At 45.6% G+C, this 23,717-nt stretch overlaps 1 protein-coding gene across 6 annotated transcripts in view; it reads right to left on the bottom strand.

Moving 5' to 3' along the window:
- ZFP64 (ZFP64 zinc finger protein) overlaps positions 1–23,717 on the bottom strand; it is a 90,311-nt gene that overhangs the window by 47,637 nt on the left and 18,957 nt on the right. For 2 of the 6 annotated variants that reach the window (XM_043553650.1, XM_043553651.1), the window contains exons 4-6: positions 23,034–23,096; positions 19,142–19,393; positions 12,034–13,462 (exon numbers count right to left, since the gene is read on the bottom strand). In XM_043553650.1, coding sequence (XP_043409585.1) covers positions 12,180–13,462; positions 19,142–19,393; positions 23,034–23,096 — 1,598 coding nt within the window. In that variant the 3' untranslated portion in view covers positions 12,034–12,179. Of the gene's footprint in view, positions 1–12,033; positions 13,463–19,141; positions 19,394–23,033; positions 23,097–23,717 lie in introns of those variants that run through there. The other 4 variants (XM_043553653.1, XM_043553652.1, XM_043553655.1 and 1 more) reach the window with 3 other exon arrangements.

Raw genomic sequence — 23,717 nt, 5'->3', positions numbered from 1 at the left:
ATTGCATACAGCATTCAGCCTGGTGGTGGCACATCGCGGGTCAAGAAATCTCAGCTTTTACCACTGAAAATCATGACTGCCATTTATTTAATAAATATTTGTCATGCACCTACTATGCGCAGGGTCCAGATCAAGGGTTGGCAACCTATGGCCCAGCCCTTGTTTTTTGCAGGACCTATACGCTAAGCATGGCTTTCAGTTTTTTTGAATGGCTGAAAAAAAATACAAAAGGAAAAGGGTATTTCCTGACATGTGAAAATTTTATGAGATTCAGATTTCGATGCCCATAAGTAAAGTTTTACTGGAACACAGCCACACCTACTCCTTACGTACTGTCTATGGCTCCCAGGATATATGGCGGAGTTGAATAGTCCTAACAAAGACCGTGTGGTCCACAGAGGTGAAAATATTTGCTATCTGGCTCCTTACACGGAAAGTTAGAGCTGAACCACCGCTCTAGGGACAGAGACTTCAGGTAAGGTTCTTGTGTTTCAGGAGTAAACAAAGGTCTTTCAAGAGGTTTATGGGATTGACGAAGGAAATCAATTCTCAGATCCTTGATTTCTGTGTGTACTTTTTCCTAGCCTTGATCATTTAAGAACTCATCATGAATAATCTGTACTGAATCAACGCACAGGGCTGTAAAATTTCTGGGATGCCAGAAAAAAAAAAAAAGGACAAAATGTGGGCACTTACGGTGTCAGTGTTGAGAAGGTAAGTGCTCCATGCCTGGGAGAGAAATCCCAGGTGGTTTTCACCTCTTTGCTTTTACCCAAATGGACCCAGTTAGGATCAGTCATTATGTGATTTTCTAGCATGTAATTCAGAAGGCATTAAAATAATTGAGAAGCATCACTATAACAATACAATTTCTGTTTCCATATCCTTATGTGAAAGAGACTTCTCAGGGTTTACACCCCTTCAAAAGAGAATAACTGAAAATTACATGTATCTTGTTCCAGCAGTTGGTAAAAAAAAATTTTTGTTTTTGAGAAAGGTAACATTCATCAAGGATATATAAGCTGATTTAAAAAGTAGGCCTATCTGGGGAGTCTGGGTGGCTCAGTCGGTTAAGTGTCCGACCTTGGCTCAGGTCATGATCTCACAGTTTGTGAGTTCAAGTGTGTCGGGCTCTGTGCTGACAGCTCGGAGCCTGGAGCCTGCTTCGGATTCTGGGTCTCCCTCTCTCTCTGCCCCTCCCCCACTCATGCTCTGTCTCTCTCAAAAATAAATAAAACATTAAAAAAAAATTAAAAAAAAAGTAGGCCTATCTAACTCATCAAGATATATATTACCAGTAAGATTTTGCTTATCTTTAATAATTACTTATCAAAATGTATAATATATTTATGTAGTTTACCACATCCCAATAGAAAAAAATTTTTTTTAAGGTTTATTTTTTTAAGTAATCTCCACACCCAATGTGGGACTCGAACTCATGACCCCGAGATCAAGAGTCACATGCTCCTCCCACTGAGCCGACCAGGCGCCTCCCGCCCCCCCCCCCCCCAAGTTATTTCTAGTGATGATCTGATGTAGAAAAAAAATGTTTAAAGCTTGGAGCTTTAGCCAAATGGGTGCGGCCACCATGGCAAACACTGTGGAGTTTCCTTAAGAAAACTGAAAATTGAACTACCATGTGGGTATTTGTCCGAAGAAAATGAAAAAAACACTAGCTTGAAAAGATATCTGCATCCCCACGTTTATCGCAGTGTTACAGCAGCCAAGTCATGGAAGCAGCCTAAGTGTCCATCAATAGATGAATGGATAAATTCATATGTGAATATTACTCAGCCATAAAAAAACGAATGCTTGCCCTTTGTGGCAACATGGATGGGTCTAGAGGGTCGTCTGCTAAGGGAGATGAGGTCAGAGAGAGAAAGACAAATACCATATGATCTCACTTACATATGAAATCTGAAAAACAAAGCAAATGAACAAAACAGACTCATGAATACAGAGAAGAAACTGATGGTTGCTGGATGGCAGGTGGGTGGGGAGATGGGCAAATTAGGTGAAATGGATTAAGAGGCACATCCTTCCGGTTAGAAAATAAATAAGACAGGGGGATGTAACGTACAGCATAGGCAATACAGTCAGTAACACTGTAAAAACTTTGTATAGTGATGGATGGTAACTTACGTTGGGGCTCATTTTGTAATATGTATGTATATTACATATGTAACGTATATGTAGGTATGTGTAATATACATGTAACAAATCATACTTGAAACTACTATAATATTCTGTGTCAATTATACTTCAGTTAGAAAAAAAAAAGCTAGGAGCTGCATGGTCATAGGGAATAAAAAAATGCAAATTTCAAATGAGATAACCCCACTTTTGTTGCTGAGAAGAAGGAGGGCACGTGCAACAAAAAATTTTTCTAGATCGTAACATTTGCCACGTCCAAGCCCTTCGGGTCCCCCTGTTCTGGAAGCTTCAGAGACTGGTTCTGTCACTCTGATTGGGCGAGGGGAGTGAGGTGAGTTTCCACGTTGTCCCCTAGCGACACTGACATTTTGTCTCAGCGTGGCTGGTCCCTGGATCTAGGGCATCTGCGAATTGGATGAGATCAGTATCAAACCTTTCATCTCCACTAGAACAGACTTTAAAGATCACTGGAGAGAAAAGAATCTTATGTCCAAAGCTATCTTTCATCTGCCAGGACCAGGGAAATGCCCACTGAAGTGCCCGTTCTGAAAAACATACTCAAGAAAGCACTCTTAACGGAATAAGGATCAGAGTAAAGATGTGAAAGAGGGGAAGAGGAAGAGTAATACAGGAAATGATGGCAAACAGTGACCATTGTCATCTTTGGCCACATGTAAGTGGGTGATAATAATGCAGGAATTGAGACAAACCCCAGGACAAATCTTAACAAAAGCTTGGAAATAAACTCATGAACTGTCTCGGCAAAACTCAGGATTTGGGGAGGGGAGTTTTTGGAAGACATGGGGGAGAAGGTTTTTTGGGGGAGGTTGGGACATGGTTAATATTTATATTTGAGACAGCAATAGAGAAATGTAAATTTATGTATTTTTTAAGTTAAATATTTATTTATTTAATGGGGGGGGTGCAGAGAGAGAGAGGCAGAGAGAGGGAGAGAGAATCCCAAGCAGGTTCCATGCTGTCAGCACAGAGCCATTCATGGGGCTCAATCCCATGAACCACGAGATCATGACCTGAGCTGAAATTAAGAGTCAGACGCTTAACCGACTGAGCCCCCCAGGTGCCCGGAGAAATGTAAGTTTAAAAATGATCCGTAAAGCTTGGAAAGTAACTGTTAGCAGAACAGAGACGTTTGCAAGAACTTTCAAGAGAAAAGAGCAAAGCTAAAAAGGAAAAGGGAGAAAAATCACAAAGTTTAATAAACAAAATATTCAATAAGACAGTAGTGAATGTACGAATGATAATTCTCCTACCAAAGAAAAAAGGAAGCTGATAAAAGAAAGATATTAAATAATAGAGTAGGCAAAAGTAAGCCAGGCACAGGTAAATAAATATAAAATAGGACTTAGAATATTATTATGATATTATAATATAATATATAATATTTTAATTTAAGGTCAAAAGCTACTGAATGGAAAGAACTGGTATAGAAAAGGAAAAAAGGTAAAATTGACAAAGAACATATAACAACCATAAACTCGTACTCTGCAAACGACATAGGGCAATGGGGCACCTGGGGGCTCAGTCGGTTGAACGACCGACTTCGGCTCAGGTCATGATCTCACGGCTCTTGGGTTCGAGCCCTGCGTCGGGCTCTGTGCTGACAGTTCGGAGCCTGGAGCCTGCTTCGGATTCTGGGTCTCCTTCTCTCTCTGCCCCTCCCCCACTCATGCTCTGTCTCTTTCTGTCTCAGAAATAAATAAACATTAAAAAAAAAAAAAGTGACACAGGGCAAAGTACAATACAGCAAAACACCCTAGTAGTTATAAGAAAGGCTTGGTTAAGGGGCGCCTGGATGGCTCTGTCAGTTAAGCCTCCAACTTCAGCTCAGGTCATGATCTCGCGGTTTGTGAGTTCGAGCCCCGAGTCAGGCTCTGTGCTGACAGCTCAGAGCCTGGAGCTTGCTTTGGATGCTGTATCTCCCTCTGTCTCTCCCCTTCCCCTGCTCACACACACACTCTCTCTCAAAAATAAAGATTTAAAAAAATAAATAAAAATGCTTCTTTCAAAATTCATCAAATAGACAAAAACTGAGAGAGGATTAGAGGAACTGAATAGCTCAGTCACCATGCTTACTTCATTGATAACCCGCCAGTCCAAGCAAAACGTGGGCCCGTGCGTGGCCTTAAAGAAAACTAATAAATTACAAAAAGCACGTATTTCACAGATCACACGCTCATTCTGAACATCAGAAGCTATAATCCAAAACACAGTTTCACAAATTGAAAATACTTGAAAAATAAGAAACGAATCTCTGTATAAACCCTTGGATTCTGTTCTGACAACCCACCAAACTAAGCAACCCACCCTAAAATTGAAATGACAAAGCATCTAGAAATTTAGGAAAGAAGGATACTTCATATAAGAATCTATAGGGGGACGCCCGGGTGGCTCAGTCGGTTGAAGCGTCCGACTCTTGGTTTTGGCTCTGGTCACGATTGCATGGTTTGTGAGTCTGAGCCCCGCATCAGGCTCTGCGCTGACAGCTTGGAGCCTGCTTGGGATTCTCCCACCTTCTCTGCCCCTCCCCCACTCGTACTCTGTCTCTCTCAAAAGTAAGTAAAGAAACTTAAAAAAAAAATCTACAGGGATATGGACATCACGGACATTTCTGGAAGACCCCGAAATAGGCAAAAATGATTGCTGGTATCCTGTCTGTTCCCAGCTCTGGGTTATCGAATTCTCGACAGGTTAGTGCCTTTTGTTGGTTTTGAGATATTTGGCAACTTTGTGAGTCACTGGAACGTATGATAACGCAAATACCTCATCCACAGGAATGCAAAGGCACTTTGTCAGGTGGAATGCAGTGGCTTTTGCCCACGAGACACTGAGCAGTGGTGCCCGTGTCTGTGAATTCACTGTAACATTTCTGATCGGGTATGTGAGTGTATGTGCATCGAATTCTTCGCACCTGCTGTAACCTGTGGCAACCAATGCCCTTGTTAATATTTTCATTACTTTTCACTCACGAATATTTTATGTTTGTGTCACGTCACGTGTGCTGTCATTTGTGACAGTCCTGATGTAAACCTTTTAAAAGATTATCTTTTAAAGGTGAAGTCACCGTGGAAAATACATAGCTTTCGATGCTTTCATTATGAAAGGCTGAAAAGAAGTGAACGCACAGGAAATTAGAGGAACAAACTAAACGGAAAGAAAAGTACGAAAATGAATGAGTAAAGAGAAAAGAGAAAATAATAGAATGGAGGAGGGTAAGGCAAGTAAATAAAAGCAAACGCTTTTACTCTAATATTTTAACTTTTACTTTAATACAAGTGGACAACAGACAATCCCTTTGGCAAACTGAGGAGCAGACTGAAAATACACACACACACAAAAAACCCAAAACAAAAACAGAAACACCCCCTAGAAACCAGTAGCAATAAGAAAGCTGGTGGGGTGCCTGGGAGGCTCAGTTGGTTAAGCATCCAACTTTGGCTCAGGTCATGATCTTGCGGGTCCTGGGTTCAAACCCCGCATTGGGCTCTGTGCTGACAGCTCAGAGCCCGGAGCCTGCTCTGGATTCTGCATCTCCCTTTCTCTCTGCCCCTACCCCACTTGCTCTCTCTCTCTCTCTCTCTGTCTCTCTCTGTCTCTCTCTAAAATAAATAAACATTAAAAAAATTAAAAAAAAAAAAGAAAGCTGATAGATCTCCCCCAAATGCTGAAGATTTAAAAATAATTTTAAGAGGATGTTGAACAGAATTATAGAGCGGGCGACTTGAAAGCTAGAGCAAAGTGAATGATTTTTCTTTTGCAAAATATAAATGACCAAAATCGAGCCACAAGGGCTATAAAACCCGCACAGACTGATAACTGTAGAAAAAGTTGGGAAGTTTTGTTAAGGATGTGCAACGAAAAAGGGCTTGCAGCCCACACAGTAAACAGATCATTCCTGAGATGGCAAAATTATTGCTAAGTCCCTGAAAAAGAAGAGTGCCAATTTATCTTCAGAGTAGCATCACCCACCAGGAACAAGCAAATATGAGCACAAAAAAGAAACCCAGAGATCAATGGCGCTTATGGTTAGAACTTCCACTTCTAGAACTTCCAAGTGAAACAGAGTAAATGCAACCGAGCAGTGTGTTACAAGACTCAGCCAATGTGATCGAGATGGCTCATTCCGGGAACGCAAGGTGATTCAGGACCAGGCTATACGAATTCACTACATCCGCGTACTTACGGGCAAACCCCAAAAAGCTATGTCAAGACACTCCAAAGATATTTGACAAAATTCAGCAAACTACCCTGATAAAAACTCTACGTGAAAAGTGCAGAACAAAGTGACCAAAGTGCTAGAAAAACTACTGCTCAAAAGAACAGCGTATATTATATTAAACGGGGAAATTCTGAAGCCATTCACATTCCAACTGGAGACACAAAAAGATGCCAGCTCTATCACCTTTTCTTGGAGGCTCAGGCTAATTGCAACTGGACAAGAAAACAAAGTAGCAGAAATATTACAAGATGAAAGAACCTAGAAATGAGATGACTGTATTATGACCATCGTAAATTATAATTATGGGAGACCAAGAGTTTCTAATACTGATTGTCAATTAATACGATTTTTTAAAAGATTTTATTTTTACTTATTATTATTATTATTATTTTTTTTTTTTTAATTTTTTTTTTCAACGTTTATTTATTTTTGGGACAGAGAGAGACAGAGCATGAACGGGGGAGGGGCAGAGAGAGAGGGAGACACAGAATCGGAAACAGGCTCCAGGCTCCGAGCCATCAGCCCAGAGCCCGACGCGGGGCTCGAACTCACGGACCGCGAGATCGTGACCTGGCTGAAGTCGGACGCTTAACCGACTGCGCCACCCAGGCGCCCCTTATTATTATTTTTTAATGTTTACTTTTGAGAGAGAGAGAGCATGAGCGGGAAAGGGGCAGAGAGAGAGAGAGAGAGAGAGAGGGACAGAGGATCCGAAGCGGGTCCTGTGCTGACAGCAGAGAGCCCGATGTGGGGCTCGAATTCACAAATCGTGAGATCACGACCTGAGCCTAAGTCGACGCTTAATTGGCTGAGCCACCATATGATTTTATTGAATAACGGTTACCACAGGATTTGAATAAAGGTTTTTGGGTGTAAGAGTTAACATGTTTTAAAAAGTCATTCTGTTTATAGGTGCAATATCACATTGACACATTTCTTTTTTTTTTTTTTTTTAATTTTTTTAACGTTCATTTATTTTTGAGAAGAGAGAGAGCATGAGCGGGGGAGGAGAGAGGAAGAGGGAGACACAGAATCCGAAACAGGCTCCAGGCTCTGAGCTGTCAGCACAGAGCCCGACATGGGGCTCGAACTCACGGACCGTGAGATCATGACCTGAGCCGAAGTCGGACGCTTAACTGACTGAGCCACCCGGGCGCCCCAACACATTTCTAATAAAAATTCTCAAAAGGTTTCTTTCCTGGGGAGGGGAGCTGAGAAGTACTGTATAGTACAAACAAACAACAGCTCATTTGGAAGAAAGAATATCTAAGAATCGCTAAGAAAATCTTGGAACAGAATAGCTGAGGAAGGCTTTGTGATTCTAAAAGACAGTAAGGCTTATCTTAGAGCTAATATAATAAAGTCTGTGCTGCCGGCAAACCAGAAAAGACATTAAAGATCAGTGAGACAAATCAGAGTTTCCAGAAGCAGACCCAAGTGTATTCGAGAACTTGGTCTACAGGTGAAATTAGGATTTCCGTTCCGAGGAAAAGAATATTTTATTTAACAAATGGTCCTGCACGTGTGAGCCACCAAATTCCCATGTCCTATGGGCATAGCTAGGAATTTTTGCTGCAATAACTTGCTAACTAAAAACACACCACAAAAATATTAAAGGAAAAAAACCCCTTTTTTCATCTCAGGGGGAGAGAGGACTTGTCCTAGATAAAACAGGAGCCACAAGAGAAGCAACAGAAGATTCCGACTATAGAAAAAGATAGTGTTTTTTTGTATGGTGATGGCATCGCAAGAACAGTCCCCAGACAGAGGACAGGAGGGAAGAAAACTCAGCAATATGTGACAGACGTGGGGTTCGTGTCTCCAGAGCCCAACCATCCAAGGAGGAAAGTGAGGGAGGATGCGTTTAAGGTTCACAGACAAGAGAAATGCAAATCACCAACAAGTCTATATAGAGATGCCACAGAAAGGCAGATGAAAACACCAGCTGGCGAAATGCACACAGACCAGATGGCTCATTTCCCTCGCCAGCTTGACAAAACTTGGAAAGATTGCTAACACCCAGGATTGGTGATGGTGGGGATGCACACCACGCGTGAGACTACCGTGTCGAAAAAGTAATCTCAAACTATGCCAGTACCAGCCACGGCCACTCGCTGGAACTCCGAAAGCACAACGGAACGTGAGCGATCAGGTAGGACGTTTACCGCTGCCGTTTGTAACGGCAAACGAAAACAGAGCAACCTGCACGCCCACGAGTACGGAGACGGTTGAATAACGTGTGGTATGTTCATCCTACTGCGTTTTGCTTAAGCAGAAAGTTAGAGATAGCTGTATTCACCTGCAGTACTGTTAATACACAGCATCGTAAGAGCAACGTACAGAGAAATATACATAGTGTGATACAATTATGAGAAAAATAGGAAAAAAAACTTCTCTGTTATTTTTTGAGCCTATGTATGTTAGTATGAACGCAGAGAAAACTTAACATTATTAACCTTGGGTAGGATGAGAATAGGAAAGGGGCTGGAGATGATTGGCTTGGTTTTTGTACCATTCTATAGATAGTTTGTTGCAAGGAACACATTTTGCTGTTGTGGTTTGTTACCAAAAAATCCAAATATGCACGTGTGTGTGTGTGTGTGTGTGTGTGTGTGTGTGTGCATAGGCATGTATACGTGTATATAGAGGGCAGCAGCCAGGCAAGGTGCAAAGATTTAAAAAGAAATAGAACATATAAACAGAAAACAGCATGTTCAATTCAAACCCAACTCTATAACTGGGATGGAAGGCATACCATACATAAACATAGAAACAAAGGAAGTCCATCAAAAAAGAAAATCCATCAAAATGGTCACAATTTTTATGTCTGGGTGGTAAGAATACTAGTAACTTTAATTTTAAAAAAATGTTTATTTATTTTGAGAGAGAGAGAGGGAGAGAGAGAGCACACAAGTGAACGAGCAGGGGAGGGGCAGAGAAGGTGAGAGAGAGAATCCCAAGCGTGCGGGGCTTGATCTCATGAACTGGGAGACCATGACCTAAGCCCAAATCAAGAGTCAGACATTTAACCACCCAGATGCCCCTAGCAACTTTAATTTTTAAAAATAATATGTGTTTCACATCTTTTCTACCTTGAATGTACACTGCATTTCTAATCAGGGGGAAAAAAAAACTCTTTAAAAGTTGAAAAAGAGGGGCGCCTGGGTGGCGCAGTCGGTTAGGCGTCCGACTTCAGCCAGGTCACGATCTCGCGGTCCGGGAGTTCGAGCCCCGCGTCAGGCTCTGGGCTGATGGCTCAGAGCCTGGAGCCTGTTTCCGATTCTGTGTCTCCCTCTCTCTCTGCCCCTCCCCCGTTCATGCTCTGTCTCTCTTTGCCCCCAAAAAATAAATAAACGTTGAAAAAAAAATTAAAAAAAAAAAAGTTGAAAAAGAAAAGGGGGCATTCTGGGAAAAAAAAAAGAAAGAGATAGAAAACAAGTTCGTGGTACTAGAAGTTTCCCGGATGAAACTGAATAGCTACATAGTTATTTATTTTTTTTAAGTTTACTTATTTTGAGAGAGAGAGAGAAAAAGGATGAGTGGGGGAGAGGCAGAAAGAGAGGCTCCCAAGCAGGCTCCCTACTGTCAGTGCAGAGCCCGATGCGGGGCTCGAACCCACGGACCGTGAGATCGTGACCTGAGCTGAAGTTAGATGCTCAACCAACTGACCACTCAGGTGCCCCTAGCTAAATAGTAGGCTAAAGAGCTGTAAGCAAGAATTCTAAAGCAGTGAAATTATTAAAATATTAACATAGTATGCTGGAAACGTTTTCAATTTCTTACCAAATCATGGTTAGTGGCTCACTATATCCATTGCTAATAGGAAAATAAATTGTGGCAACCCCACCATCCCAGAACCTTCAGAATTATGTTCAAATATTAAGGATCAAAGAAAGCTCAAACTCTATAGCTATTTCCTAAGGGAAGCTGACTTTCCTTTTTCCAACAGGCAAACCCTGAAGGTTTCTGCATCACCATTGTGTGTATTTCCTAAGTTTGTTATTGGCAGAGAAAAAGGGGGGGAGGGTAATATTTTTATGCAAAAGTGAGCTGATCCGCATGAGAACTTTGTGCGCCAGGAAAGTCAAAGTGGTGAGGACTCTGGAAAAAATGTGTTTTGGGGGCACCTGGGTGGCTCAGTCGGTTGAGCATCCGACTCTTGATTTGGGCTCAGGCCATGGTTTCATGGTTCATGGGTCTGAGCCCCATACAGGACTCCACACTGGGAGTGCAGAGCCTGCTTGGGATTCTCTGTCTCCCTCTCTCTCTGCCCTTCCCCTGCTCGCTCTCTCTCTCTCTCTCTCTCAAAATAAATAAATAAACATTACCAAAAAAAAAAAAAAGTTAGGGCACCTGGGTGGCTCAGTTGGTTAAGCATCCAATTTGGGCTTGGGTCACCATCTCAGTTCGTGAGTTCGAGCCCCATGTGGAGCTAGTTGCTGTAGTCACAGCCTGCTTCGGATCTCCTGTTCCCCTCTCTCTGCCCCTTCCCTGCTTGTACTCTCTTTCTCAAAAACAAATAAGTCTTCAAATAAATAAATACATCTTAAATAAAGTTAAAAAATGTGTTTTTTCTAACATTGTAAATGTGTTTCTCTCACAAGAGAACCCTCCTCTCCTCCCCAATCCTTGCTGACACTCTGTGAGAGCATGTTTCATTCATTCAGTATATACTAAGAGCCCAACATGAGCTGAAGATCATGCCAGAGGCTGGAAATTAGTGAAGTTCATGTCTTTGGGTGGAAGCCTGAGTGATTCTAGCTTGCTCTCTGGTGCCACCTACTGATCAAACAGCATTTCAATCCAAAACAATAACCCTTAAATTTCCCTTTCCATCGTAGAGCCTGCGCTTTCGAAAACCCTAAGTACTTTCCCAGTCCCACTCATCTGGTCCCTGGGACTGCACGTATGTTGATATTTAAAACAATCGCATCCAAGAAAACTATCCTAAACGTAAGTAGGAACTCACATCACGTTTGCATCTAAACAGAACGTCAGGTTCATCAATCTCAGGTTTCGAAATGCTATACAGTTGGGTCGCTTTGGACACCATGCATACTTAGGTTGACTGGTATGTTTGTATAATATTTATCAGGGGTCTAAAAACCTTTGCTTCTTCAAATTCTCTTTAGCCATAGGACAATTCACACCCATCATGCCCCAGTCATACTGTGGCTCTAAAGAATCATTAACATTCAGTATATTTTACTCACATATCAATTTATTAGGAAACCATTCCTTTTTTTTCTGATTAGCACTAAACATTTTTTTTTTTTGGTGGAGGGCGGGGGGGGGGTCCAGTATCCGTGTAACATTATGTAGAAAATGGTCCTCACGCCAATAGATTGGTATCCATGTACTAAAACACTAATAGCCCAAACTCAAAGGAGAATTTCAGAACCGTAACTTAAGAGAGGTCGGGAAGTCCCATCTCGTACACAAATTTAATGAGATTGGAAAAAACCCTTCTCAGAACTGGGAAATCAAGCTGGACAAAACAAATGTACTCACGACTCACTGCATTTAATTCCGACCCCTAACTGGAATCATCTTGGGAACATTTAAGAATCCTACAACAGCTAAATAACACGGCGATTCAGAGGTGACCTCAAAGTTATTATTACAGCATTAAAAAATTATAGTTAAGCAGTATAAAATTACAATTTATTACGAGGGGAGGGGTTTCACAACAATCCTTAAAAACATGAAGAGCAAACCTCTCACAGAATTCTATTTACGACTTCCCGTTTTGTCAGTCCTCTTTCCCCTTTCTTTTGGTTTTTCAGTTCTAATCTGGTATGGAATCCGCCGGACAGAGCAAGGCTGGGTGGGCTCCCCCCTGAATGATGGAGTAAGTCTGCTTGGGTAATTCTTGCTGGGAAGAGGAGGAGAATATAGGCGGGGCCGTGGTGGCCACGGCGATGTTCTGACCTCCGTCGCTTACCACGGTCACTTCGGTTGTCCCCTCCTGAATCAAAGCGTTAAGGCCTTCAAAGTCAGTGCATGTAATCCCCGAACTGGTGATGAAAGTCTGGTTGCCGGAGCCTTCCTGGGGGCTGCCTGGGGTCGCGGGGATGAGAGTCTGGTGCAGAGTGGCTCCGTCGGCCTGGTCGTGAGCGGTGAGCAGCACAGCCGGCTGGGTCATGGCGCCCGCCTCGCTCGGACACCCCGAGGGCTGGGAGGGGGCGATCAGATTGACCTGGCGCAAAATCTGCAGCCGGCTGTTCCCCGGGAGCTCCTCCGGGTTCTGCGCCACCAAGGCCGGGGGCACGATGTTCACCGCGGCGGCCGCGGCCTGGATGATGGTGTTGGCCTGCGGCACTTGATGACCAACGATGATTTTGACTCGCCCCTCGCTGAACGGCGGCACTTGGCTGGGCTGCAGGGGCACCTGCAGGTGGCCCACGGTGAGGGGCGCGGCCGGCTGCTTGCTGGGGTCTATCTGGAACTGCAGGACGGTCACATCCGAGTTCTTGTTCTCGTGGTACTCACTGTGCTGCCTCTTGTGGCTGCGGAGCGAGTCCTCGCGCATGAACGAGGCTTCGCACATATCGCAGTGGAAAGTCTTCTTGGCGTCCAGCTTGGCCACCTGCCGGCTGCTCTGCCGGCCCGAGTCCTTCCTCTCCAAGGCCTCGGTCTTGACCACGTCCGCGTGGAATTTCTTCACGTGCTTGCTCAGGTTGCTGGGCTGCTTGCTGTCGAAGCTGCAGTACTGACACTTGAAGGGCCGGTCGGTGCAGTGGATGCGCTCGTGGACGCGCAGCGCCGCCTTGCTGGGGCACGAGTAGCTGCACTCCGAGCACTTCTCGGGATGCTCCGACTGGTGCGCCCGGCTGTGCTTGCGGAGGGTGGCCTTGCTGTCACCCAGGAAGTCGCAGTGCGGACACTTGAAGTTATTCCCGCTGTGCTTGATGCGGATGTGCGACTTGAGGTTGCCCTTCATGGTGCAGCGGACATTGCAGAACTCGCACTTGAAAGGCTTCTCCCCCGAGTGCACGCGCATGTGCCTTTTCAAGTCCGAGCTGATTTTGAACTTGGCGCTACAGAGCCAGCACTGGAAGGGGGCGTCCCCTGTCAACACAAGGTGAGTTTCGATAAGAACAGGCAGGCAACAACCACAGCGGATCCCCCCGAAGCACACACCAGAAAATCGCTTATACCAAGGCGGGCGGGTGGAGACCTTCTAACCGCAGCTGCTAGTTTCTGACCCTGGGAGAAAAAAAAAAGTGGGGGGGCGGGGGAGGGGGACGGGGGCTTCTTTTCTTTCCCCAAACCTGAACCACCAGGACCGTGACAAACCCCACGGGAAAAACGGGAGAGTGAAAAGAGCTATTCAACTGTCCCGAATAAGAGAGTATTTGTGAATATAACTTCTGTTCTTTAAAGCAATCAAGCTAGCGTTCATTTTGCTCAGGTGCCCACTCTGCTACTTAATGGTTCTCAGTTGCGGAAACTTGGCGCAATCCGTGGATTTCGATTGAGTTACGTGGCGTAACGGGTTCGAGGCCACATTTTGGAGTCAGCTCCACACTCACTCATTAGAACAGTCTTTTACAAAGTGATCGAAACGCCCGGCTTACACTTCCTGCAGAGTTTTATTAACAAAGACGTGTTTATCGCGCAAAAGTTATTTATCCCACATTGCCAGCTGCGTTCTTTGCTTGTGAAGTTACGGAATCCAGCTGCTCGATTTTTGTTTTGTTTTGTTTCGAATTCATGTTCGCGGAAGGATGAGCAGGGGAAAGTGAAATTGCAAACATCTGAGTGCACGTGATATTCCAAATGTATTTCCTCAATGAATGGCACGTCCAAATCATCTAAGGCACTGATAACTCACGCGAATGGGTGACCCCTGCCCATTTTATGGGTTAAGCAAGCAAAGTAGCAGCTGACATTCTTCCGTTGCTTCCAGGATGGCAGGCCCTCTGCTGAGCACTCCACAAGAATGGTCTCGTCTGATGCTCCCAACATTCCCGAGAGGTGGGGACTATCACCACTATCATTCCTAACACTACCGTACGGATGAGGCCTAGGCAGACTACGTGACTCGTTCGTAGCAGGGCCCAGTAGTATGTAGCAGGGCCTGGATTCGAACCCAGGCTGCCTCCAAGGCTGGTATTCTTAGATGCCGGGCAATGATCTGTGCACAGGACTGATGTGCGCTTTCTCAGGCCATAAACTCAGAGAAGGAATCGTGTTCCGGCTTTTTGGTATAAGGCCTAAAACGTCACCATAAGCGGCTTATTCATAAACACAAATGAGTGAAGATGGCCGGGGGCAAATTTAACAAGCTTCTATAAAACCGAGAGGCTCGAGCCTCAACGATGCTTTGTAGGACTACACGCCCCCAAGATCGTGCACGCTAAACTCTAGAACCAGGGGTGGTAAGCTACAGCCTGTGGGCCAAAGCCAGCCCACGGCCTGTTTTTATAAATAAAGTTTTATTGGAATCTAGCCACGCACATTTGTGCGTGTGTTGTTGCTTCTGGCTGCTTTATGCTCCAAAGGCAGAGCTGAGCGATTGTGACAGCAATTGTGCTGATACAGTTTCAGCAACTGTATGGCCTGAAAAGCCTAAAACACATACTGTTTGGCCTTTTACGGAAAGCTTGCTGACTCCTGCCTCGGCATTTTATGCTGAACCTCTCTGATGCTATCAACTCTTCTCTGGCAGGTGAGTGAAACCCCCGGACCCTTTCTTAGGACACTGCTTAAATACACAAAGTAAACTAAAATAAAAATCAACAGGAATCCAAAAGAAACCAAGTATTTTGAAATAGTTACTTAAGAAATGAAAAGGAAAAATTCACGCTATGGCAATGTCGTGTGCTTTATTAAAATCTTTTTTTTGAAGTGATCTCTACACCCAACATGGGGCTCGAACTCATGACCCCAAGATCGAGGGTCGCACGCTCCACCGACTGAGTCAGCCGGGTGCCCCTGTGCCTGTGCTTTATTAATGCATTAAGTAAGATGTGGCGGCGGGTCTAGAACTATAACAATTTCTAAACAGAGAAGAGCGGAAGTGATATTTCGATCTATCTACAACAAGCGTCCTGAAAAGATCTGTGATCTCTCCCGGCGACAAGTCACAGGCACTATTCTCACACCAGTTGCCTTTTCGTAATTGAAGCACACGGCAAATTTCAGTACAGTTAGTGACAGGGAAGGTGGGCTTTTTTCCCCCCATCCAAGTTCACGGACCACCGAAATTCTACTCATGCATCACCGAGTGGAGGCATCTGTGGACCCAGAGTAAGACTCTCTACTTCAGAAAAGTCTCCTAGGTTTCCCAGTTGTATCCCTGCCCTAATGACTGACAGTCTTTTTGCCCTTTTTTTTTTTTTAAAGCCATCAGTGCGGGGTGAAATCCAGAAACACCGGATAACCAAATCTCACAGCTGAGTTGCAGAGTTTAACAGCACTTGTTGATACGAAGGCAAAGGTCCTAAATCCCTTTGTCATCTTTCTTCCTTTCTTTTTTTTTTCTTTAACCACAGATTTCTTAACTGAGGCATCCTGGTTAGTAATAGATGCACGGGGCCATACGCTCTCCAAAGCTAATGACTACATTTATTTCTGCCCACTATGGGACCCTCGCGGTGTCTAGGACCTAGCAGGGACTTCATGAATGTTGCCGAATGAATGAGCAACTGATCTTAGCCGACAGATCTTTTCTCAAGTTTACGTTGCTGCTCCAACCATTGATGATGGAGCCAATCTAAGCGATGACAGGGTGAAAACCAAATCCTATTAATCTTACACTCTGTAAAATCTCGTAAGTGCCGCAGATTTAAAAAAGGGAAATGAACCTTCTAGGGAGACCTTGCGTACACGGCACACGTTTCAATTCTTGGAGTCTTCACCTTTTCTACACCAACTTGAAGGTGCTACTATCAACGGTAAGTTTATCTTTCTAAGTGAAAATGATTCTGAACCCTTTCACATATGAATCCTTCGGCTCTTCTCACTTAGGCTGGGGGGAATTCTCAAGAAACCCGTTGACCACCAGTTATGCCGATGTCTTAAGCTGCTGTAACAGGTTACAAAAACGGTCCCAAATCTTGCCACCTCTCCTCCCTCCCTGTAGCTGCGACCTTTGCCACGTGTGGAATCACGCACGGTCTCTCGACAGGGGCAGGACGACCTGCCGTGACCCTCGACACCACGTCATTAGATTTTGGCTGAGGGTAGGTTAACTGGGCTTGATACGCTCGAAATGGCTTGTGCGTTGGGATTTGCTCGCTTGTACCTCCGTCAGCCGTCGCCGCGGGAAGATCAAGGCTGGCTCAGCCCTGGTCCCAGGAGGAGGAGGATGACAGAAATGCGGAGCGGTGCTGGATTCCAGCAACCAAGGCCAGTGGACGGACAGCCCGCAGCGAGCAGATTCTCAGACACGTTAAGTGAATCCAGCCAAGATCAGGGTTGCTGAGGTGACACCCAGCTGATCCCCAGCACGTGAACAGAAACGGCGTGTTGTCACATCTGCTGAGGTTTTGTTAATGCCGCATTACTGTGACGACAGATAGCTGAGACAGATATCGGGTATCTAGAAACAAAATGCTGCCCTAACAGAAAACTAAAATCTGTAGCATTGGCCTTGGGACTGGGTAGCAAGCAGAGACCGGAGACATGGCAGTTGGACACTGTTTAATGGCAAACATTTGGTAAAACTGTCACCTGTAGCTACTCAGAAGACAGAGAATGCACCTACTGAACGGTGGACTCGAGCAAAGAGATCAATTCTGGGCAGAACCGTGAAAGCGTCTTACAAGCTGCATAGGATGAGGTCCAATAAGGAAGAGACAAACTCAAAAAAGAACTGGCCATTTCCTAAATGGAACTCAGAGAGAATACAGAAAACCAAAGATGGGCTGGGTTAGAGAAGATTTCTCATCTCCAGTCAGTAAAAGGTTTTCAGAGTAAGACAGAAACTCGGGGATTGAAGATCAGATCCAGGAAAGTGATCTCAGGGGGAAGACCGGATGACAAGTGAGGGGTGTCGATGTAAAGTAAGGCTCTTCGTTAAGACCTCCGAAAGAACAAAGTTGGCCTAAGTAGGTTCTCCCGCTGGCCGCGATTCCTGGGAATCTCCAGGGATTCAACAGCAGGAGGTTTTAAGCCAAAAGTGCCTAGAATTGGGTTCGGAGAAAGGAGAGCCTCCGAGAGAATTGTGGGTGTGGCGTTTGACACAAAGATACGCAGGAAACTCACAAAGTCTTGCTGATGGCTCTACTAGGAAACTTGTCACCACCCTAGAGTCAAAGAGCCGTACCTTTGGGTGGGCAGGAAGCAGGCTGAGAAAGTTCCTCAAAGGAACATTTTCCACCGCTTTTCAGAAGTGGCTCAGGCAGGTGATAGGAAGGATGCTGTGGTGGGGAGGGTCGGGAACCAGGGAGCTGAGCCAAGGAAGGCCTAACCAGGAAACATTCTCTGGCCCCAGAGTGAGGGGACCCGGGGACATTTGCCCAGAGGGATCTTGGAAATCTGTGGAGCAGGGACCGCCAAGGGCTTCCCATTCTTCCCCTTTTGAACAGCAGGATTACTGGAATTATTCTGGCTCTGTGTCACCACTGCACATTGGGAACGTAGGAACACACGGCTTGTCTTTTCATTTCCAAGGTCTCTAGGTTAAGAGAAGCCATATCCAAACCTGGTGGAGATCACAGTATCCCGGCCTTTAATCTTGATCCTGTGACGGGGTGTGATTTATGTGGGTCTTGGGAAGGTATGACTCCATCTTCACGTCAGAGATGTGAGTGATGGTGAGCTGGACTACAGTTGTTTGCAAAAATGGCCCCGATTCCTTACCCTTCCTCCTATCTCTGGCCTCTGCCGTGTAACCTGGCGGTGACCTCCCACCGTGGGTGAGCCCAGTCCCATCTGTGACACCAGGCCCAACCATATAGCCTGCTTCAGCCAGTGGGATGAAGGCAGAGGCTTGACTGGGGCTTCCCCACTGGGGGGTGCCGGCTTGTACCCTGCCGCGGCCATGAAAAGGACAAACCTGGGGTAGCCCACTGGCCCCAGAAAGAGGATGAGAGGCATGTGGAGCAGAGCCAGACTGCCGCAGCTAAGGTAAGCGTACAGCCAGCTAACCCACAGGCAGCAGATCCCCAGCCAAGGTCAGTGGACAGATACCCAGCCTTTCCCCACACATGCGACTGGGCCCTGCCGAGATCAACACAGCGTCCAGCCCACCGGCTAGACCTGAAGTCCGTAAGCAACGAACGCTTATTATAATACGCCACTGAGGTTTTGCAGTGGTTGTTACACAGCATCATTGTATCGATAGCTGACTGATACACTCGCCCAAAGGAAAACGCACACGCTTGGTTAAGTTACCTACTCTGCTGGGTTCTTCCAAGAACCCGTGCCCATGCTGAGCGAATCCGAGCATACTTCAAAAAGGATGGAAGTAATACGGAAGCTATGCAGAAACGGATGAAAAGTGCATTGTTTATATTTGTAGCTCTATTTCATTTAGCTCACCTCCTCAACCAAATACCTTAGAAGCGAAGAAGGTAGAAAGCCACCTACAGATATACACAAGGTTATAAACTCCATGTTCCTCCCCGCTGGACCGAGCAGAGGCGTTTCTGGGTGGATGAAAAGCAAACCCACGAACGGTGCAATGACCACACGTCCCCGGGTCGCTTACTGCGTTTGTGACTCGAGGCTCTGGGGTGCTTCTGACTCAGGTAACAGGCAGTTACGAGTGCAGCGCGAGAGGCAGCGTGAGGGACCTACCTGTGTGGGACCGCAGGTGCACGGTGAGCTGGCTGGAGTTGCGGCTGGCGTAGGGGCAGATCTGGCATTTGAAGGGCCGCTCGTCCGAGTGTATCCGCAGGTGCTTGTTGAGGCTGCTGCTGTCGGCTGCAGCGTAGTCGCACGTCTTACACTTGTAGGGCTTCACGCCCGTGTGGCAGCGCATGTGGGTCTTCAGCTTATCCTTCCGGCTAAAGCACTTGCCGCAGACTTCACACTTGTGGGGCTTGTCTCCTTCAGACACACACACACACACACACACACACACACACACACACACACACAGATGGCATCAGAAAACGATACTGAAAAGGAAACAGGCTTATTTCCCACTGCCTTACGAGAAGAGGAATACGCAATCACCGGAGAACATTCAGGAAAGCCCCAGGGCTACGCGGAACACGTGCAAAAGAGCTGCCCAACACGTCAGGAGAGGGGGAGTTCCTTCACGTTTGCCTACTGGCACTTTCTAATTTCTCCTACATCGAAAAGAGTTCCTTGTTAGTTACGCACAGAGGGCGACCCAAGTTGTTAAAAGTACAGCTCAGTAAAACAAGACGCTGTTCTCGCGGAGGTCTCGCCCCATTCCGTCCTGTTCCCTTTTCTTCACGGACACGCCCTAGCACGCGGAGGCTCACGTTTTAGGGGCGCTCCGGCCAAGCAGCTCAAGGCTGCATTTCTCAGCCTCGCCCGCAGCGAGGCCTGATTCGGCAGCAGGGTCCCCCTCGCTGATGTCGCAGAGGAGGTAAAGGCGTCCCTTTTGTAAAAGGACACTGCTTGCCCTTTACTTTTTGCTTTTCCCCCTTCCTGCCGGCCGTTTCCAAGACTGGGGGGCGGGGGGGGGGGGTGAACCGGCAGGTGTGGGCAGCAGGTGTGTGGATGGTGTCACGGGACACGACGCACCGTAACGGTGTAGAAGGAAGCGAGGTCCTCGGATGATCTCGTAGGACAGAGCCGCCTGCCTGCCCTAGACCACCTGCCTTACCTCCGGACAGTCATGTGAGAGACCCACAAACCCCCACCGCGTACGAGCCGCTGTTTGGGTTTCTTTGTGACAGCAGCTTAACCTGTCCTCACTAAGCACAGGCCAACTCACCACCCATGAACAGCTGCTAACTTTTCGATGGAGGTCTCTGCAACTATTTACGTGCGTCTGTGTGCGTATCAGGCACAAAAAACTTCTCGGCTGACGTCAACTCGAATACCGTTTCCGAGGCACCGGGCCTCTCAGTGACTTTTCTCAATCCTGTCAGCACCCGGGATTAGAACCCACGACGGTCTTGCTTTCTGAGCCAAATGCAATAGTGCCTCCCCACCGACTACTTCCTGGCACTTGAAATAATTTCGAACGTCTCGTCACATCAGTAAATGGCCACAACACAATTGTGAAAGCTGGCGTAGTTCACTGTATGGATGGAGCGTAAATTATTGAACCAATTCCCTACCTGGCCACTGAAACCAGTGAGGTAGTTGTATGGACAGATGACCACTATTGAATGGTGTTTTCCACTGCAGTTTGCAGTGATGGCTTGGATGATATCAACTTCATAAAGGATGGGAAAAGTAGATTTGGTGCCTTTTTAGCCCCAGTCCAGGGATGCCAACATTTAAGAATAAGACACAGGAGACCATTAAGACTGGTGACTTTGGGTCTATATGGGATAAGGAAGTGGGTGGTGAAGTCAGCATCTCCCCCTTTTGTTATGTATTAAATATGACTTTTGGCCAAATTCTAAGTAGCCAACTGTTAAAATCAATCATCGGCCAAAGCTGATCACTCTTGTCTTACAGCAAACATCTGGGGTTTAAGAATACATCTAAAAGGGTATGAAAGAGGGGTACCTGGGTGGCTCAGTCGGGTAAGCCTCTGACTTCGGCTCAGGTCATGATCTCGCGGTTCGTGGGTTCGAGCCCCACGTTTGGGCTCCGTGCTAACAGCTCACGGCCGGGAGCCTGCTTCGGATTCTGGGTCTCCCTCTCTCTCTGCCCCTCCCCTACTCACACCCTGTCTCTCTCTCTCTCTCTCTCTCTCTCTCTCTCTCTCAAAAATAAACATTAAAACACATTTTTTAAAAAGGATATGAAAGATTATAATTTTATGACTGCAAGTGCTAGCCATCAAATTTAAAAGTCCATGAACAGTAATTTCTCATGGTTGTCAGCTGCTGATTAGCTCCTGTGGTCGCCACCCTCCGTGTGTGCCACACTGAGCAGGTGCCGGAAGCTGGGGAAGAAGGATGGCTTCCGGCCAGAGAACAGCCTGCTGTCGCTGCTCCTGGCCACGCCCTCCTCTCTGAAAGTACCTGAGGTGAGGACGCCTTCTCGTCAACTCTCTGACTTGAAGATGCGATTGGACATGTTGCAGTCACCTAGAAACTATCCTACAAACCTAGGCTTAGCTAACCGCGTGCCTCAGGTTTTCCCTACGGACCTGCAGAAGACTCAAGGTCATTGCTTCACTTAAGTATTTATAGTGCTTCCTCAATCATCATTAATGATGACAGCACTTCACTCTGGCGATGATGAATACGCTTGACTGATGACGTTCACATCAAACCCACACGGAGAGATCCACTGTTTGTTACCTCGAGAAGGCTTACCCATTCTTGAGACTTAATAGCTTAACATTCCACTAATTGGAATAAATCCAAATGAGGTTGGGGAGAATATCACGACGACCCCGCTGCAACAAGGCAATCGTTGGCCGTGGCCAACAAATTTCAGAAATAATTGCTGGATATTTCATCTTCCAAAGGCTGAGGCTAAATGGCAGACTTGGGGCAATTAGTGACGCCCCAGCTACATTTCAGCGTATCCCTGTCTTATACATATTGACACTTTCTGTGTTCCTACTGTATCATTTGAATTACGAGTATCTGATACTTTGTTAAAAATAGTCTAGGGGCGCCTGGGTGGCGCAGTCGGTTGAGCGTCCGACTTCAGCCAGGTCACGATCTCGAGGTCCGTGAGTTCGAGCCCCGCGTCAGGCTCTGGGCCGATGGCTCGGAGCCTGGAGCCTGTTTCCGATTCTGTGTCTCCCTCTCTCTCTGCCCCTCCCCCGTTCATGCTCTGTCTCTCTCTGTCCCAAAAAAAAAAAAAAAAAAAAAAAAAAAAAAAAAGTTGAAAAAAAAATAGTCTAAGTGCAGTTCCTTCTCCATCCAGAAAATCTGGGAGACATAAAAATGTATATTAAAGAAAATTAAAATCACCAGAAATAATCACGTTTTTCTTTTTCCGCGCATCACTCTTTTCCTCTCCTTTTGCTTTGTTTTCAAAGTAATCTCTACACCAATGTGGGGCTCGAACCCATGACCTCAAGATCAAGAGTCACAAGTCACATGCTCCACCGACTGAGCCAGCTGGGTGCCCCATCAATCTTTCTTTCCCTCTTTTTTTAACAAAAGTATTTATGAATTAAATTTCGCCTTCAAGATGGCAAAAATAGCACACGTGCACCCTGTGTCCAGTGATATGACATAAACATAAAAATATTTACTATCCTTCCCTCTCTATCAATCGTGACACACACACACGCACGCACGCACACACGTATGCACATTTATAGGATCATCTCAAAATGAGAAGAATATGTACATTTTAATTAATTCTGGCTGATTAATCATCAGAAATGGAGTTCACATTTCCACTAGCTAAGCTTGCTCCTATCTGTTCCAGCACTGGATTTTATTGCTTCAAACATTTTCTGCCAAAACCATGTGCGGAAATAGCATCTTATTTTTATTCAATTTGTATTTGTATTCCTGTGACGACCAGTGAGGTTCTGTGTCCTATCACAGGTCTGACTCATCTGGATCCCCGGCTCCTGGCACGCAATACATGTCCCGGGTGTACGAACCAAAGAAATGTTACTTACCAGTGTGAATTTTTAAATGACGTTCCATGTCCTTCATGCCGTAGGCGGTCTTGAACTGGCAACCTTATAAAGGCAAGAAAAGATGAATTACAAAGGGAAACATAGTAACTTAAGGGTGGAGAAGGCTGGCAGAAACTTCCTTAACCAGGTGATGAAAGTTAACCCCACAGTACACAGGACAAACAGGTATCACGTGCCTCCTGATACGACGCACCGAGGACACGTGACACTTCTGTGCTTCCTGTCCGAACTGCAGAGCTCCAATCTGATCGCGAAGAAATATCAGGCAAACCCACACGGAGGAGCATTTTACAAAATAACTGTACTTGGCAAAATATCAAGGCCACGGAAGACAAAACTTTAGGATTAAAGGAAACTAAAGACGGATGAAAACGCAAATCAATGGGGGATCATGAACTGGATTCTAAACCAGGGGAAAATGTTTTTCTTCTTCTAATTTCTCACGTTACTGAGAAACTGGTAAGATCTTAATAAGGTCAGTAGTTTGATAATAGTGTGTATGAATGTTAATTTCCTGATTTTGATGATTGTACTGTGGTTATATAAAAGAATTTCCTTGGTTCTAGGAAACATAAATTGTGGTATTTAGGGGTAAAGCGACATCATGTCTGTAACTTAGTCTAAAATGGTTTTGGGGGAAAATATTTATATACAGAAAGAATG

This window comes from Prionailurus bengalensis, chromosome A3 (assembly GCF_016509475.1).
Source record: "Prionailurus bengalensis isolate Pbe53 chromosome A3, Fcat_Pben_1.1_paternal_pri, whole genome shotgun sequence".
NCBI classification, from domain to species: domain Eukaryota; kingdom Metazoa; phylum Chordata; class Mammalia; order Carnivora; family Felidae; genus Prionailurus; species Prionailurus bengalensis.
The sequence above is the reverse complement of the archived record's forward strand: the minus strand, read 5'-3'. Positions and strand labels throughout refer to the sequence as shown.